The sequence below is a fragment of the Thalassophryne amazonica genome, chromosome 13 (assembly GCF_902500255.1).
Source record: "Thalassophryne amazonica chromosome 13, fThaAma1.1, whole genome shotgun sequence".
In the NCBI taxonomy this organism is placed as follows: domain Eukaryota; kingdom Metazoa; phylum Chordata; class Actinopteri; order Batrachoidiformes; family Batrachoididae; genus Thalassophryne; species Thalassophryne amazonica.
Genome location: NC_047115.1, coordinates 51623200 through 51636201, shown reverse-complemented (window position 1 = coordinate 51636201; position 13002 = coordinate 51623200). Strand labels below are relative to the sequence as shown.

General features: G+C 42.3%; 1 protein-coding gene across 2 annotated transcripts in view; it reads right to left on the bottom strand.

Moving 5' to 3' along the window:
• ism1 (isthmin 1) overlaps positions 1–13002 on the bottom strand; it is a 41538-nt gene that overhangs the window by 10857 nt on the left and 17679 nt on the right. Inside the window, exons 2-4 of one of the 2 annotated variants that reach the window (XM_034185156.1) lie at positions 6259–6480; positions 2481–2736; positions 948–1091 (exon numbers count right to left, since the gene is read on the bottom strand). In XM_034185156.1, the coding sequence (XP_034041047.1) occupies positions 948–1091; positions 2481–2736; positions 6259–6480 (622 nt within the window). Of the gene's footprint in view, positions 1–947; positions 1092–2480; positions 2737–6258; positions 6484–13002 lie in introns of both variants that reach the window. The other variant, XM_034185155.1, reaches the window with a different exon arrangement.

Here is a 13002-nt window from a genome sequence, read left to right as displayed (position 1 = left end):
CAAACTTGTTCCCTGGGTCATCCTGCATCAAAGTTTTCCTCAAGGCTATTTTTAAAAGTAGTTTCTGAAAATTGGATACTTCACCTACAGTTAAATTAAATTCAGTTTCAATTAATTTAATTTATATAGCACCAAATCACAACAAAGCTGCCTCAAGACGCTGCACCAAAAGTAAGGTTGAACTTTACCAACCCCTACAGCAAGCACACAGGCGACAGTGGTAAGGGAAAAAAACTCCCTATGATGATAATAAGGAAGAAACCTTAAGCAGACCAGACTCAGCGGGGTGGACTACTGCTTAGGCCATTCTACCAATTACAAGGTTTTGCAAAGTTTTACAAAGCTGAAGACACAGAAAATAGAAAATCAAACAACATAATATAAAGAAGATGAGAAGTCCACACAGGCATCAGCACCACAGGCAGGGGTCGTCCACGCCGTCAGCGGACCTGTCCCCGCGACGAGGTAACTTGCAAATGCAGACTGCAGCATGCAGCACTCGCTTCAGGCCTTCCACATTACAGTCCGTCCAGGCCCTTCAGTTCAGATCTGTCCATCATTTGTACCTCGGACAGAGTGAAAAAGAGCAGAATGAGTCATCTAGAAAAAACTACACGTATGGTATAGTCCGTTTTACATAGATCAAACTTGTACACAGTGTTTCTCGGGCGATCCTCCATCAAAGATCTGCTCAAAATTGTGTTTAAGGTCGATTCTGTGGTCATTGAAAGGATTTCATGAAAATTGCTGCTCCTAATTGGCTGATATGAGCTGTAGCTCATATCAGCCAATCATATCATATCATACAGTCACTGAGACATTTCAACATTGCAATAGTGACGTGGCCGTCGGGAGCATAATACACTCTAATGAATACCTCTTTAATTACGTTGTACTCTGCCTGTGTTTACTAAAGGCTATGCAGAATTCAGACATGTGGCACTTACCTGGACAGTTGGGCATGTCACATGTACGTGACTCGGTAGCAGTGCACGCATAACCACATGACCTGGTTCGTTTCTGGTTGCCATTCCCACAGGTGACACTGCACGCTGACCAGTTACTCCAGTCTCCTTCTCCATCCATATAGTCTGGATCAGAGAGAGAGATGCTCAGATGTGATACGAGCAACATGCTGAACTTTTAGCGTGCCTCACTGCAAGTAAGTCAGAGAGGAGATCATGATTCTCACCCACTTTCCCCATCCCAACACAGCAGATACTGGGCCACTCACACATCACTGTGCACGCTCATTCAAAGTAAGAAAAACAACACACAGGCATTTAGTGAATTAAAAAAAATAAAAAGCTTACAAGATCCTTTGGTTGGTTTGAAACTGAGACGTGAAATGGCAAGAAATCCTCTTTAACTCCAATTATCATTGAGCGGATCGCTGCTAAAAGCCATACGTGGAAACAGTTGCACTCCACTTTACAACCAATTCAACCCAGCAAACAGCTCACCCCACTGTACACTGGCACATACAAAACACAGGACACACACACACACAGAGAGAAGGCAGCGCTCCATTAGAGGAGAATTCATGTGGTCATGTTGGGATGGAAGTATTTCTGGAGCGGCTCCAAAAAAACTTCCTATACAACACCATGTGCCCCTCATTATGTGCATTTTGTATAAATGCAGGCTTAGATAGGCATCTAGCAATGACTCTACGCAACTTTCCATTGCTTCCTACCACCAATAGCTCAGAAAAAATTTAGATAGTAGAAAATGACAAGGTAATAACGTGCACTCGGCCCACAGAAGACCGAATGTAATATCAAGAGGCCGCAATGCGTGACCTTTGCTACCTGTCCCCAATTATGATAATTAGGCTTAAAACCATGACAGGAATGGCGATAAAGTATTTTCTCATCCATTAGTGTGGTATGAAATGAAGGATGAATGAGCATGATAACCAGAACGCATTAGCCACAAGCTGCGGTTTGCCGAAAACACACACAAAAAAAAGTGTAGCCATTTGCAAGTGGATACACACATTTTCCATCGCGCACGTTCCTATTCAGCCATGTTGGTCTGGGCGTGCTGCAACAAGGGTGAAGGGGATTCTGCATGACACCGAGTGCAGATTTATCTGTGCAGTTCCTTTCAGCGAGGTGTGGTGGCCTAACCGCGGGTCGGCTTCCATTCCTGCCGTTGAACTTTGGTGCCGCGAGGCATATAAACCGTGTCACGTAGCTAGATGCTCACCGCAGTGGAATCCATCTCATAAAAGAGTGTTAAAGGCTTCAGTCGGGCTCGCCTGGGATGACTGCACTCATTATGGTGACAGCTTAAATCAGCAAATCTGCAAATTATAGATTCCACATCCGACAGCCACCATCTGTGGAAATGCTGCAAAGCGGTTGCTCAAATAAGATCCCGCAGATTGTGCTAAATATTCTGCAGCGTACCACTGTGCACATATTTCCTGCAATAATGCCTGAAAGCACAAGCACACACTCTCCTGACAGTCTCACCATACTCGGTCTGGGATTTGCTTCCTCCTCCGGTGCCTCCTCTCCTGTCCCAGTCTCCTAGCGGCCTGAGGAAGTTGCTGTCCTCACTGTGGCTCCCGTAGGTGTGTTCACGCTCTTCTCTTTGATGAGGGCTGGAAGACGATGAGTGAGGCCACCAGTTTCTCCAGTTTGGTGAAGCCCAGCTAGGTTTGCTCTCTTTGCGGAGGCCTTTTTCTGGCTCGTGGCTCTCCAGACCATCCACAACTTCAATAGTCACCTGTACGAATCAAAAACTATCAGTGAAAGACAATGATGATGGCAACTTTCTGGCTTTAAGAAACACTATAAGAAATCAAGAAAAAAAAATTGTGGCAGTCAGTAACGGTTACTTTTTTAGACCAAGCAGAGGGAAAAAAATATGGACTCACTCAATTCTGAGGAATAAATTATGGAATCACCCTGTAAATTTTCATCCCCAAAACTAACACCGGCATCAAATCAGATCTGCTCGTTAGTCTGCATCTAAAAAGGAGTGATCACACCTTGGAGAGCTGTTGCACCAAGTGGACTGACATGAATCATGGCTCCGACACGAAAGATGTCAATTGAAACAAAGGAGAGGATTATCAAACTCTTAAAAGAGGGTAAATCATCACGCAGTGTTGCAAAAGATGTTGGTTGTTCACAGTCAGCTGTGTCTAAACTTTGGACCAAATACAAACAACATGGGAAGGTTGTTAAAGGCAAACATACTGGTAGACTAAGGAAGACATCAAAGCATCAAGACAGAAAACTTAAAGCAATATGTCTCAAAAATTGAAAATGCACAACAAAACAAATGAGGAACGAATGGGAGGAAACTAGAGTCGATGTCTGTGACCGAACTGTAAGAAACCGCCTAAAGGAAATGGGATTTACATACAGAAAAGCTAAACGAAAGCCATCATTAACACCTAAACAGAAAAAAACAAGGTTACAATGGGCTAAGGAAAAGCAATCGTGGACTGTGGATGACTGGATGAAAGTCATATTCAGTGATGAATCTCGAATCTGCATTGGGCAAGGTGTTGATGCTGGAACGTTTGTTTGGTGCTGTTCCAATGAGATTTATAAAGATGACTGCCTGAAGAGAACATGTAAATGTCCACATTTTTCAAGATGATAATGCATCTTGCCATAGAGCAAAAACTGTGAAAACATTCCTTGCAAAAAGACACATAGGGTCAATGTCATGGCCTGCAAATAGTCCGGATCTTAATGCAATTGAAAATCTTTGGTGGACGTTGAAGAAAATGGTCCATGACAAGGCTCCAACCTGCAAAGCTGATCTGGCAACAGCAATCAGAGAAAGTTGGAGCCAGATTGATGAAGAGTACTGTTTGTCACTCATTAAGTCCATGCCTCAGAGACTGCAAGCTGTTATAAAAGCCAGAGGTGGTGCAACAAAATACTAGTGATGTGTTGGAGCGTTCTTTTGTTTTTCATGATTCCATAATTTTTTCCTCAGAATTGAGTGATTCCATATTTTTTTCCCTCTGCTTGGTCTAAAAAGTAACCGTTACTGACTGCAACAATTTTTTTTCCTGATTTCTTATAGTGTTTCTTAAAGCCAGAAAGTTGCCATTTGAAATGACTTTAGTTTTGTGTCATGTCTGTGATCTGCTTTTTTTCTACAAAATTAAACAACTGAATGAACATCCTCCGAGGCCGGTGATTCCATAATTTTTGCCAGGGGTTATATACTCCCAAAAAGATGGAGGAATTTACCCACTGCAAGTTTTTAACCCTCTGAGTTACATTCGCTGTCTAATCTGACCCTCACGTCATGCTTATTTCCTGGAAATCATGTTGCTGATCAGCTCGATTATTTGGGCTTGGTTAGCACTGAAGCTTGTTGATTTTTTATGGGAGTAGGTCAGAGGTTAAGGTCACAGGAAGCATGTTTTAAATTCATAAATGAACTGTGAACCTCTGCTTTACATACTCATTTGCTACTAGACTTGGACCTTTTTGAATTGGAGATTATGAGAGCAAAGGTCAAGGTGCCATTTTTTTTTTTTTTGAATCCAAGAATTTCTTGTGAGCTTGGTCATTTCTGCCCTTGATATCTAATTTTTACCGTAATTGGTATGTATTTAGCTTGAAGCTCTATACCGGTTTGAGAGTCATAGAAAGGTTAAGGTCACCAAATGTGTTTTGAGATTAAAATAAATAAATAACATTGGTGTAATCTACTTCATGTGGCTGTTCCCAAGCCTGGTGTGCATGTTATGTAATCGAACCTTAAGAACCCTGTTGATTTGAAGGTTATTCGGTCAAAAAAAGTCAAGGTCACTGAAGCATTTTTTTAAACTCATAAAATGCTTGTGAACGTGATAACTTCTGCTTTACATACCAGAATTTTGTTCAACCCTATATGTATGCCCCCAAGAACTCTGGAGAAGCAACTAATAACAGTCATGGTTAGAGGATTATTGAGTTTGTTTGATTATTAATCTCCTTTCTGTGGAATGTTTCAAAGATCAAAGGCAGAGGTCTCAAACCAATTCCAGAAAGGGCCAAGAGGGTGCAGGTTTTCTTTGCAACCACCCACTCGACCAGGTGATTTCACTGATTAACTGATTCCACCTGCTCAATGTGATGTTAATCAGTAAAATCATCTGGTGGAGGGGGTGGTTGCAAAGAAAGCCTGCACCCTCTTGGTCCTTTCTGGAATCGGTTTGAGACCTCTGGGTTAAGGTGAAATGTGAAGACACTCTAATATCCTGAAAAGCATTTTCTGAGTATTTACTCTTAAGCAAGTGGACTTCTTGGACAGTCTTCAGTATGTTTCACAACACTTCCAAGTGACTTCATCAGCCATACAACTGAAAAAGTCACTTGGACGTGTGTTGAAACACTCTGAAGACTAAAGACATCGAGTTGTTTTTGAGTAAATATCTCCCACATGGATGACTGAGAACCTCCATTGACATCTTGAAAAGCACAGTTTCACTACTAATGGAGTTGAAAGCTCAACTAACAACCTGGTGACTAATTGGTGGGTTACAAAGTGGAGGTGGTTTCGGACCATTTACCATGCAGGTTGGCTTCTGTTTCTAAAAGCTGTATATTATTTTGGGACTGTATGTGGGCAGAGCAGGTGAGGCAACAGTATTTTTTTTCTCCTCTTTTCCTGGCCTAACACGTGCCTCCCAGATGAAGGGGAACCACCACCCCTGCCCCACAGCCAGCCTCCCACCTCAGTGGCTCTCTCCATCTAAACATAGAGTTCAAAGGGCTACTCGGCCTCCTCCAGACCATGAAAGCCAGATGAATTCCAGGATCAAAGACCGCCCCCGGTCCCCTCCTCTTCTCCCACAGCCTCACACCCTTGCTCAATTGGTTGCTCCGCTCCCTTCCCACATCTTGAGATGTTAATACACTTTGTTCGTGCTCGGGTTTAGCGGTGATGCTCTCAGAAATGGAAATACCCCCTCACTGGATTAGACAGGAGAATGACTTAAACATTGCAGCGGTTACGTGACCGTTTGCACACTTACTGACTTACGGGCAAAGGCCTGCTACACATTTACATAAGCTGCCATCTGTCTTTTTTTGTCGTGTTGAGGCGATACGGGTTAGCCTTTCATCTGTCCTTGTCGTGGACCGAGGAAGAAAGTACAAAAGAGATAGTGATGTTCACCAAATAATTCTCCTTCCTGTCCAGTGTGTGCATGATGACTCAAACCATACAAGCATAGTGCCAGGTGCAGGAGCATGCACATGGGTGTGGATGTGCACAGACACACGTGATCACCTGTATGTTGGGATTCTGTCCATTGATGTCGGCTTTGGAGAGGTCGGGGAAATTGTGGAGATCGAGGAGAAACGCTCCAGGGCTATCCCTGTGCAGGCTGGTGCCCGTGCCTTGTGCCCAAGGGAGGGAGGCGGGTTTGTGGGGCAACCGGTGTCCTGAACCAGCCCTCCGGTCTCCAGGAGCCAGCTGGGAAGACGAGCTGCTTTTTGCATTTATATTATTCTGCTAAGGACAGAAAAGGCAACACAATGTTAGCAGAATGTCACGATTCCACAGCTTTAAACTTGTGATAATGTGGACTCTTGAGTGTAGACATAGCTAGGGTATACATTTAAACCCCCACCCAAAATATTCCACATAATTATCACAAACACAATGCTTTTTATTACTTGGAGACAAATCAACCAGTTTCAGTAAGTATTTACTTCTGATAGTTAAAGGCACTGGAGTAGCGATGCATACATACCCTGCACAAGTGTGCATGCACATAATACTGCACTCTAAGACCATGATAGTTATTTCAAGATCTAGGAGTGATGGTAGACAGCTCCATCAAAACAGACATTATAGCCCTTTTCTTGTTGCAGATATCCAGGAAATGTGTTTTATTGAGTATTGTGTCATTATTTCATCACATCTCTTAACCTTGGCTTCCACTGCTGATACGTGACTGATTTTTTTTATGTTTTTGGCACACACAAAAAAGGACACCCAGTTGGTATCGACTACAACACCCTGCTGTGTCACTGACTGAATATTTGGAATTTGGTTCAGGAGACTCATTGTTTCAAAATGCTTACAATACTAATTTTGACATCTTGTTGGCAGGATGGTTCCTTTACTCAGAAAATCATTTAATTTTGAAATATGCAAATGAGTAATAAGCAGTTGCCTCAGAAGAGTGTTGCTCTTTTGAATCACTTGAAAAGCTAATGAAATGATTCCTTTTGAAGCTGATTCTCCATTTTGAAACAACAAAAAAGTGTTGTTCTCTCTCTCTCTCTCTCTCTCTCTCTCTCTCTCTCTCTCTCTCTCTCTCTCTCTCTCTCTCTCTCTCTCTCTCTATATATATATATATTCTCACTGATCTGAAATCCTCCAAATACAAAATAAAACAATTACTTCAGAATATGGCTCTGTTTCAGAATCTATGAAACATTACAATAGTGACACTGATTTGTTTGGAAAATGATTTGCAGTTTGAAATGCTCTAAAAGTATATATATATAAAAAAAGAAAATATGCCAAATGATTCAGTGGTATAAAACACTTGGGAAACTAAAGCTGGCATTATGTGGGATGACCCAACAGAATGCAACATGTCACATCATGATCAGGATGTGTGTGTTTGTGTCAGGTGCTTTCAGCACGTGTGTGTGTGTGTGTGTGTGTGTGTGTGTGTGTGTGTGTGTGTGTGTGTGTGTGTGTGTGTGTGTGTGTGTGTGTGTGTGTGTGTGTGTGTGTGTGTGTGTGTGTGTGTGTGTTGTGTGTGTGTGTGTCACTGTAAAGGCAACATGAGCATGATAGAATTCACTACATTAGATGCTGCTGTAGTCACCTTTTGCCTCTCACACTATCCCTAAAACCCCTCCCTGGATCACCACCTGATCATGGTAGAGAGGTTTGTGTGATCCTGGGAGCTGTGTTGTCTGGAGAATTAGCTTCTGGTAGGGTCACCCTTGGCAAATTGGTCTGAGGTGAGGAAACAGACACACATAGGGATGGAGTCACCTCGCCCAGATTGGGGGTACTGGGGCCTTCTCCTGGTGCCAGGCCTGGGGGTGGTGGGAAGGAGCTTGCAGGTGAGAGCCTGGTGGACAGGTTTGTAACTGTGAGACATGGTCAGGCTCAGCCTGAAAAAACTGCAGTGTTACCTCCATGTGGGCTCACCACCCACAGGGAGTCTGTAAAGTGACTGGTGGGCTGTTTTCTAGTCATGGACAGGGGCAAATACCCACACAGTCTTGTCCACACAGCTGACTTGGAAACTCCTTGGGATCTAATAAGAGTGACAGAACTTGCCCAAGGATAGGGACATGTGACATGAACTTTTTGGTCTGCTGCCACCGCAACCCGGTGTCGCTGACTGAATGGTCCCCCCTAAAAATCAGTCCACCCTGTCTTCACTGCACATGCGTCATTAGCCGTGCTTGACAGATTATCACCTCGTTTCTGCTTCAAACTGCACTCCAGTCATCATCTGTCTCAGCACCAGATATCTGAAACTTTTGGACAACAATCATTTCCACATAAATTCAGCATTATTTCATCATAAAAGACGGATGAAGTGATCAGAGCGCCGCAGCTGCATGAGCTGCTAGTTGATGCGTTCACTGCGCGTCGGTCATTTCATAGCGTCACGGAGTTTCGCCGAGTTTCTGCTTAAAACTGACTTTAGAATGATTTAAGAAGTTTTACCTTGTCATCTGATGGTTAATAATCACATTAATCCATTTGATTGCTTTGGGTAAAGAGAGTCTGTCGCAGACATGCTGCTGTGGTCCGATATGACGCATGCGCAGTGAAGGCAGGCGGACCAATTTTTAGGGGGGGACCATTCATTCTGTGACACCGGACCCAGATAAGTGGCAGAAAATGAATGAATGAATGAATCAATGACTATCCCTAGAAGCTTCTTTCATTCACCTACAGAGTAAACCTGCAAAATAATAAGAATAACAAGAGCAATCAGAGATTTCTGACGTCCGCCAGTCCGGATCCGGATCACCTCCAAACTTTAATGGAGTCTTCCATGCGCTAATATCTATCTGTGGTGCAAATCTGGTGAGAATCTGTGTAGTAATTTTGAAGAAATCCCTCAAAGCCTATATAAAGTGATATCTTGATCCAGAATCCGAATCTGGATCCAGATCACCTCCAAAATTCAGTGGAGTCTTTCATGGCCTAATATGTATCCATGGTGAAAATTTAGTGAGAATCTGTGAAGTAGTTTTGACCTAATCCTTCAAAGACTATATAAAGTGAAACTTGATCCAGAATCTGGATCCAGATTCTGTAATCCTGCTAACAGACAGACACACAAATAAACACAGGTGATTTTATTACGTCCGCCAAGGACTCCACGAAGAACAAAAACAATAATAATAACCAAAGTGGTTCAAGTGCATATGGGCATTATGAACTGCTGCTGAATGATCTGGTCAAGGTTGCTCCAAGCTACAAGAACTTCATAATAAATTGTACGAAGTGGCTATATGCCCAACCGTTGGTTCAATAAAGTAAATGGGTGATTCTTTAACTACGGGCGCTATTGGCCTTGTAAATGTAATTTCCACCACACCATTGCCTTACAATATAAAGCGCCTTGGGGCAACTGTTTGTTGTGATTTGGTGCTATATACATGTGCTCTGATGTCACTGTTTATGTCCATAGAACCTACCCAAACAATCTTTCATACAAACTGTTTAAAGGGACATTACAGTGTTGTGGTGGAAATTATGGCAATAGTGTGGGACAACTACATTTTGTTTTAAAAAATCACAACAGTTGTATGACATTGAATACCCCAATTATGTTTTGATTATTTTACTGATATTTTATTCAGAGATATTTTAAAACATTAGAAAAAACGTTTCTTTACCATTCATTTTTATCATTGAAGATCAAAAGTCTGGATGTGGGACAAGCACAAAACGGCAATATTTGCATATAATGATGCTGAAAAAAGGTGAAAAAGTCATCATAGACTACTAGAACAAATTTCTTAACACACTTTCATTGTAAAGATAACTATAAAAGTGTGAAATTTCCCCTTTTTTCTGTTTTTCATACAATATGATCAAAGGACATAAGTGCCCGTAGTCTAAGAATCACCCAAATACGTGAGCATATACGCCCAACCACAACCGACTAATGAGCGCGCTTGTAAGGTCACTTCCGGTTTCAACGCGGGAGGGAAAAAAGGTGGATATTTTTTCACCGGCTGAGGGAGGGTTCGCACCCGGCGGAGGGGCTGTGATCTAAAGCAGTTCTGTTTGGCTCATCACACCCAGGGAACTGTGTCAAACTAACACCATCTTACAGCCAACAAGCAGCATTTTGTTCAAAAACTATTTCGTCGTCATTAACAGGCTTCCGTTCAAAATGCTTATGAAGTTTGTCTGTTTTGATCCATTGCAGTGTTTTCGCAGTAATTAAAGATGACACTGTTAAATGTGTCAAACATACGCCGCAATAGAGCCTTAAAAAGTGGTGTTAAAAAACGTAGTTTAGATGCACAAAACATGTCAAATACACGATACAATACAAGATAAGACATATTTATCTGCCCAACGGTTGTGCATGTAATGTTCTATCTATGACTTATCTGCCCAACGGTTGGGCAAATAAGGTAAGACATTATATTTATCTGCCCAACGGTTGGGCGTATAGCCTTTGCCTAAATTGTATCCAGACACCTTGTTTTTCAGGTGAGCTTTGCAGAGATGAAACGATGATTCTGGTCTTTTAAACATGCCTAGAACTCCAAGACTGAACCCACACACCTCATTATTTGGTCAAGAACACTGTGTTCTACTGTCACATAGTGAACAGTACATTCATGAACAGATTACCTATTGCACTGACTCCCAAAGTGTGGGCCATGAAAGTGCTGCTTGTGGGTCATGGCAGACAATTAAATGTAAATTTTAAAAAATGATTAGATTTTTAATTTTATAAAAAGTTTGAAATTACCATAATAACAACAACAATAAAGCCATGGGATTTAAATGGTGTTATTCTTCACTTATCTGAGCCAGTTTAACATTAATATACACTACCAGTCAAACGTTTGGACACACGTTCTTACTCTCATGTATTCACGTGTTGATACAAATTGTAATTAAAGGTGTGGGTGGGACTCAGATGATTTTCAGGTTTCAAAGTTGGTCAGCTTGGGAATAGCTGTCCTATTGGTGTCCTGTTGGATCTGCTTCATTTCATGGCAGGTCATCCTGTGTGACACCAGCTTAAGTGAAACATTTGCTTTTGAAAATGATTCTCTGTTTTGAAACACTAGGATAAATACTACTTCAGGAAGAGATTTAGTGTTTCAAAATGACTGAAAATAAAAGTGATTTTTCATGATGATGCCTTCCTGTAAAATAAGTGTCTTGGCCACACCCCTGCTTGCAATCCTTTGGGGCCACTAAGGCGCTGGGACAAGCAACACACTACATCTGATTCTGCCATAAACCAAAGTCTATATTCAGAGTCTATGTCACAGCTGGACTGTATATTTTGCCTATTTTTATCTAACTGACTATGCTGCTCCTTCACCATAGTAATATGAGGTGTACTTATGTAGCAGATCTGGTGGCAGCTCGGAGAAAACAACAGTGTGAGTGGGGCGGTTTTCCAGCACTGGGGCTATACAGAAAAATGGAACGCAAACACTGCAAAATAATTACAGAAACATATTTATTCTCTGACGGGGGGTTGTAAAACGATCCCAAAAGAGCCGGTTCCTCTGTCGGTATGCACAGAAGGAAGAACAACTCCTCTGCCGGACAGACAGGCAGGAGCAGTCGGCAGTCATCCATTCTGGGGTGGCAAAAATAAGATCAAAGGAAACCATCAATCACGCCCCTTGTTTTCGTTTTTCATGTCCCATTTTTCCTCCCCAGTGTTTCTGTGGCCAGGCCAGGGCCTGAGAATATGGCAGCGCTGCTGTACGGTTGCGGTGGCCAGTCACAGACAAAGTGTCAGCTCAGCCACATTGTGGCCGACATAAAAGGCCCCAGTGGAGCTGTTTGTGTCCAGACAAGGTGCACCATGGGACAATATAGATTCTGTACATGCAGCCACATGGGTCGGTGGGGATTAAAAATCTACATGTAACTCCAGAGTGGACACAGTGGGTGAGGGACGGGGCCTACACAAAAAATATTTTCACATCCATTTAAAGTTTAGAGGTCAAACACTTTCCAATACGGGTGTCGGAAAAAATCGATTCAGGTCCACATCGCGATTCTTATTATGATTCTGAATCCAAAATGTCCAAGAGTTGATTTTTAAAAAGCATTTTTAAAACATTTTCTTGCTTACTTGCTGTGTGTACTGTTTGTCAGGCAACGGCTTCCGTACTACAGCGTCCCCGCGAGGGGAGGGTCCGGCGTGCTTCAAACATTCGTGAGTTGCAGCTTAGCATGGCGGACGAAGAGCTAATTCAGCCAGTACCGTCTTTGCTGAAGGCAAATGTTTGGGCGCATTTTGGATTTTATTATTTGCTGCGTAAGAAGGAGCTTGACATGACTTATGCAGTGTGCAAAATCTGCAAAATGAAAGTCAAGTGCTTCAGAAACACTTCAAATCCGCAAGCCCACATGCGACGGTTAAAAGGAGCGGAGCAGCGGTATCTGCCGACTGCTGACCAGCGCTTCGCTAAACTGCCAACCAACTCTGAACGAGCAAAGCAGATAAGTAATTTTACATCTAGAATCACTTGATTAACCTTGTAAAGCTGCATTTTCTTAAACATAAACATTTTTAAGTAATATAACTGTTTCTCAGAGCTCTTTCAATCGAAAATCGATTCTGAATCGAATCGTCACCCCAAGAATCGGAATCGAATTGAATCGTGAGTTGTTGTACGATTCACATCCCTACTTTCCAACACATTTTATGTCACAGAATTACAGCAGTTTTGTGTGATACTTGATTGCACTGCAGTCCACAAAACGAAAAGAGGAGATATTTCAGATAATATTAAGAATTTATGTTCCAAATTACAAACACTGAAA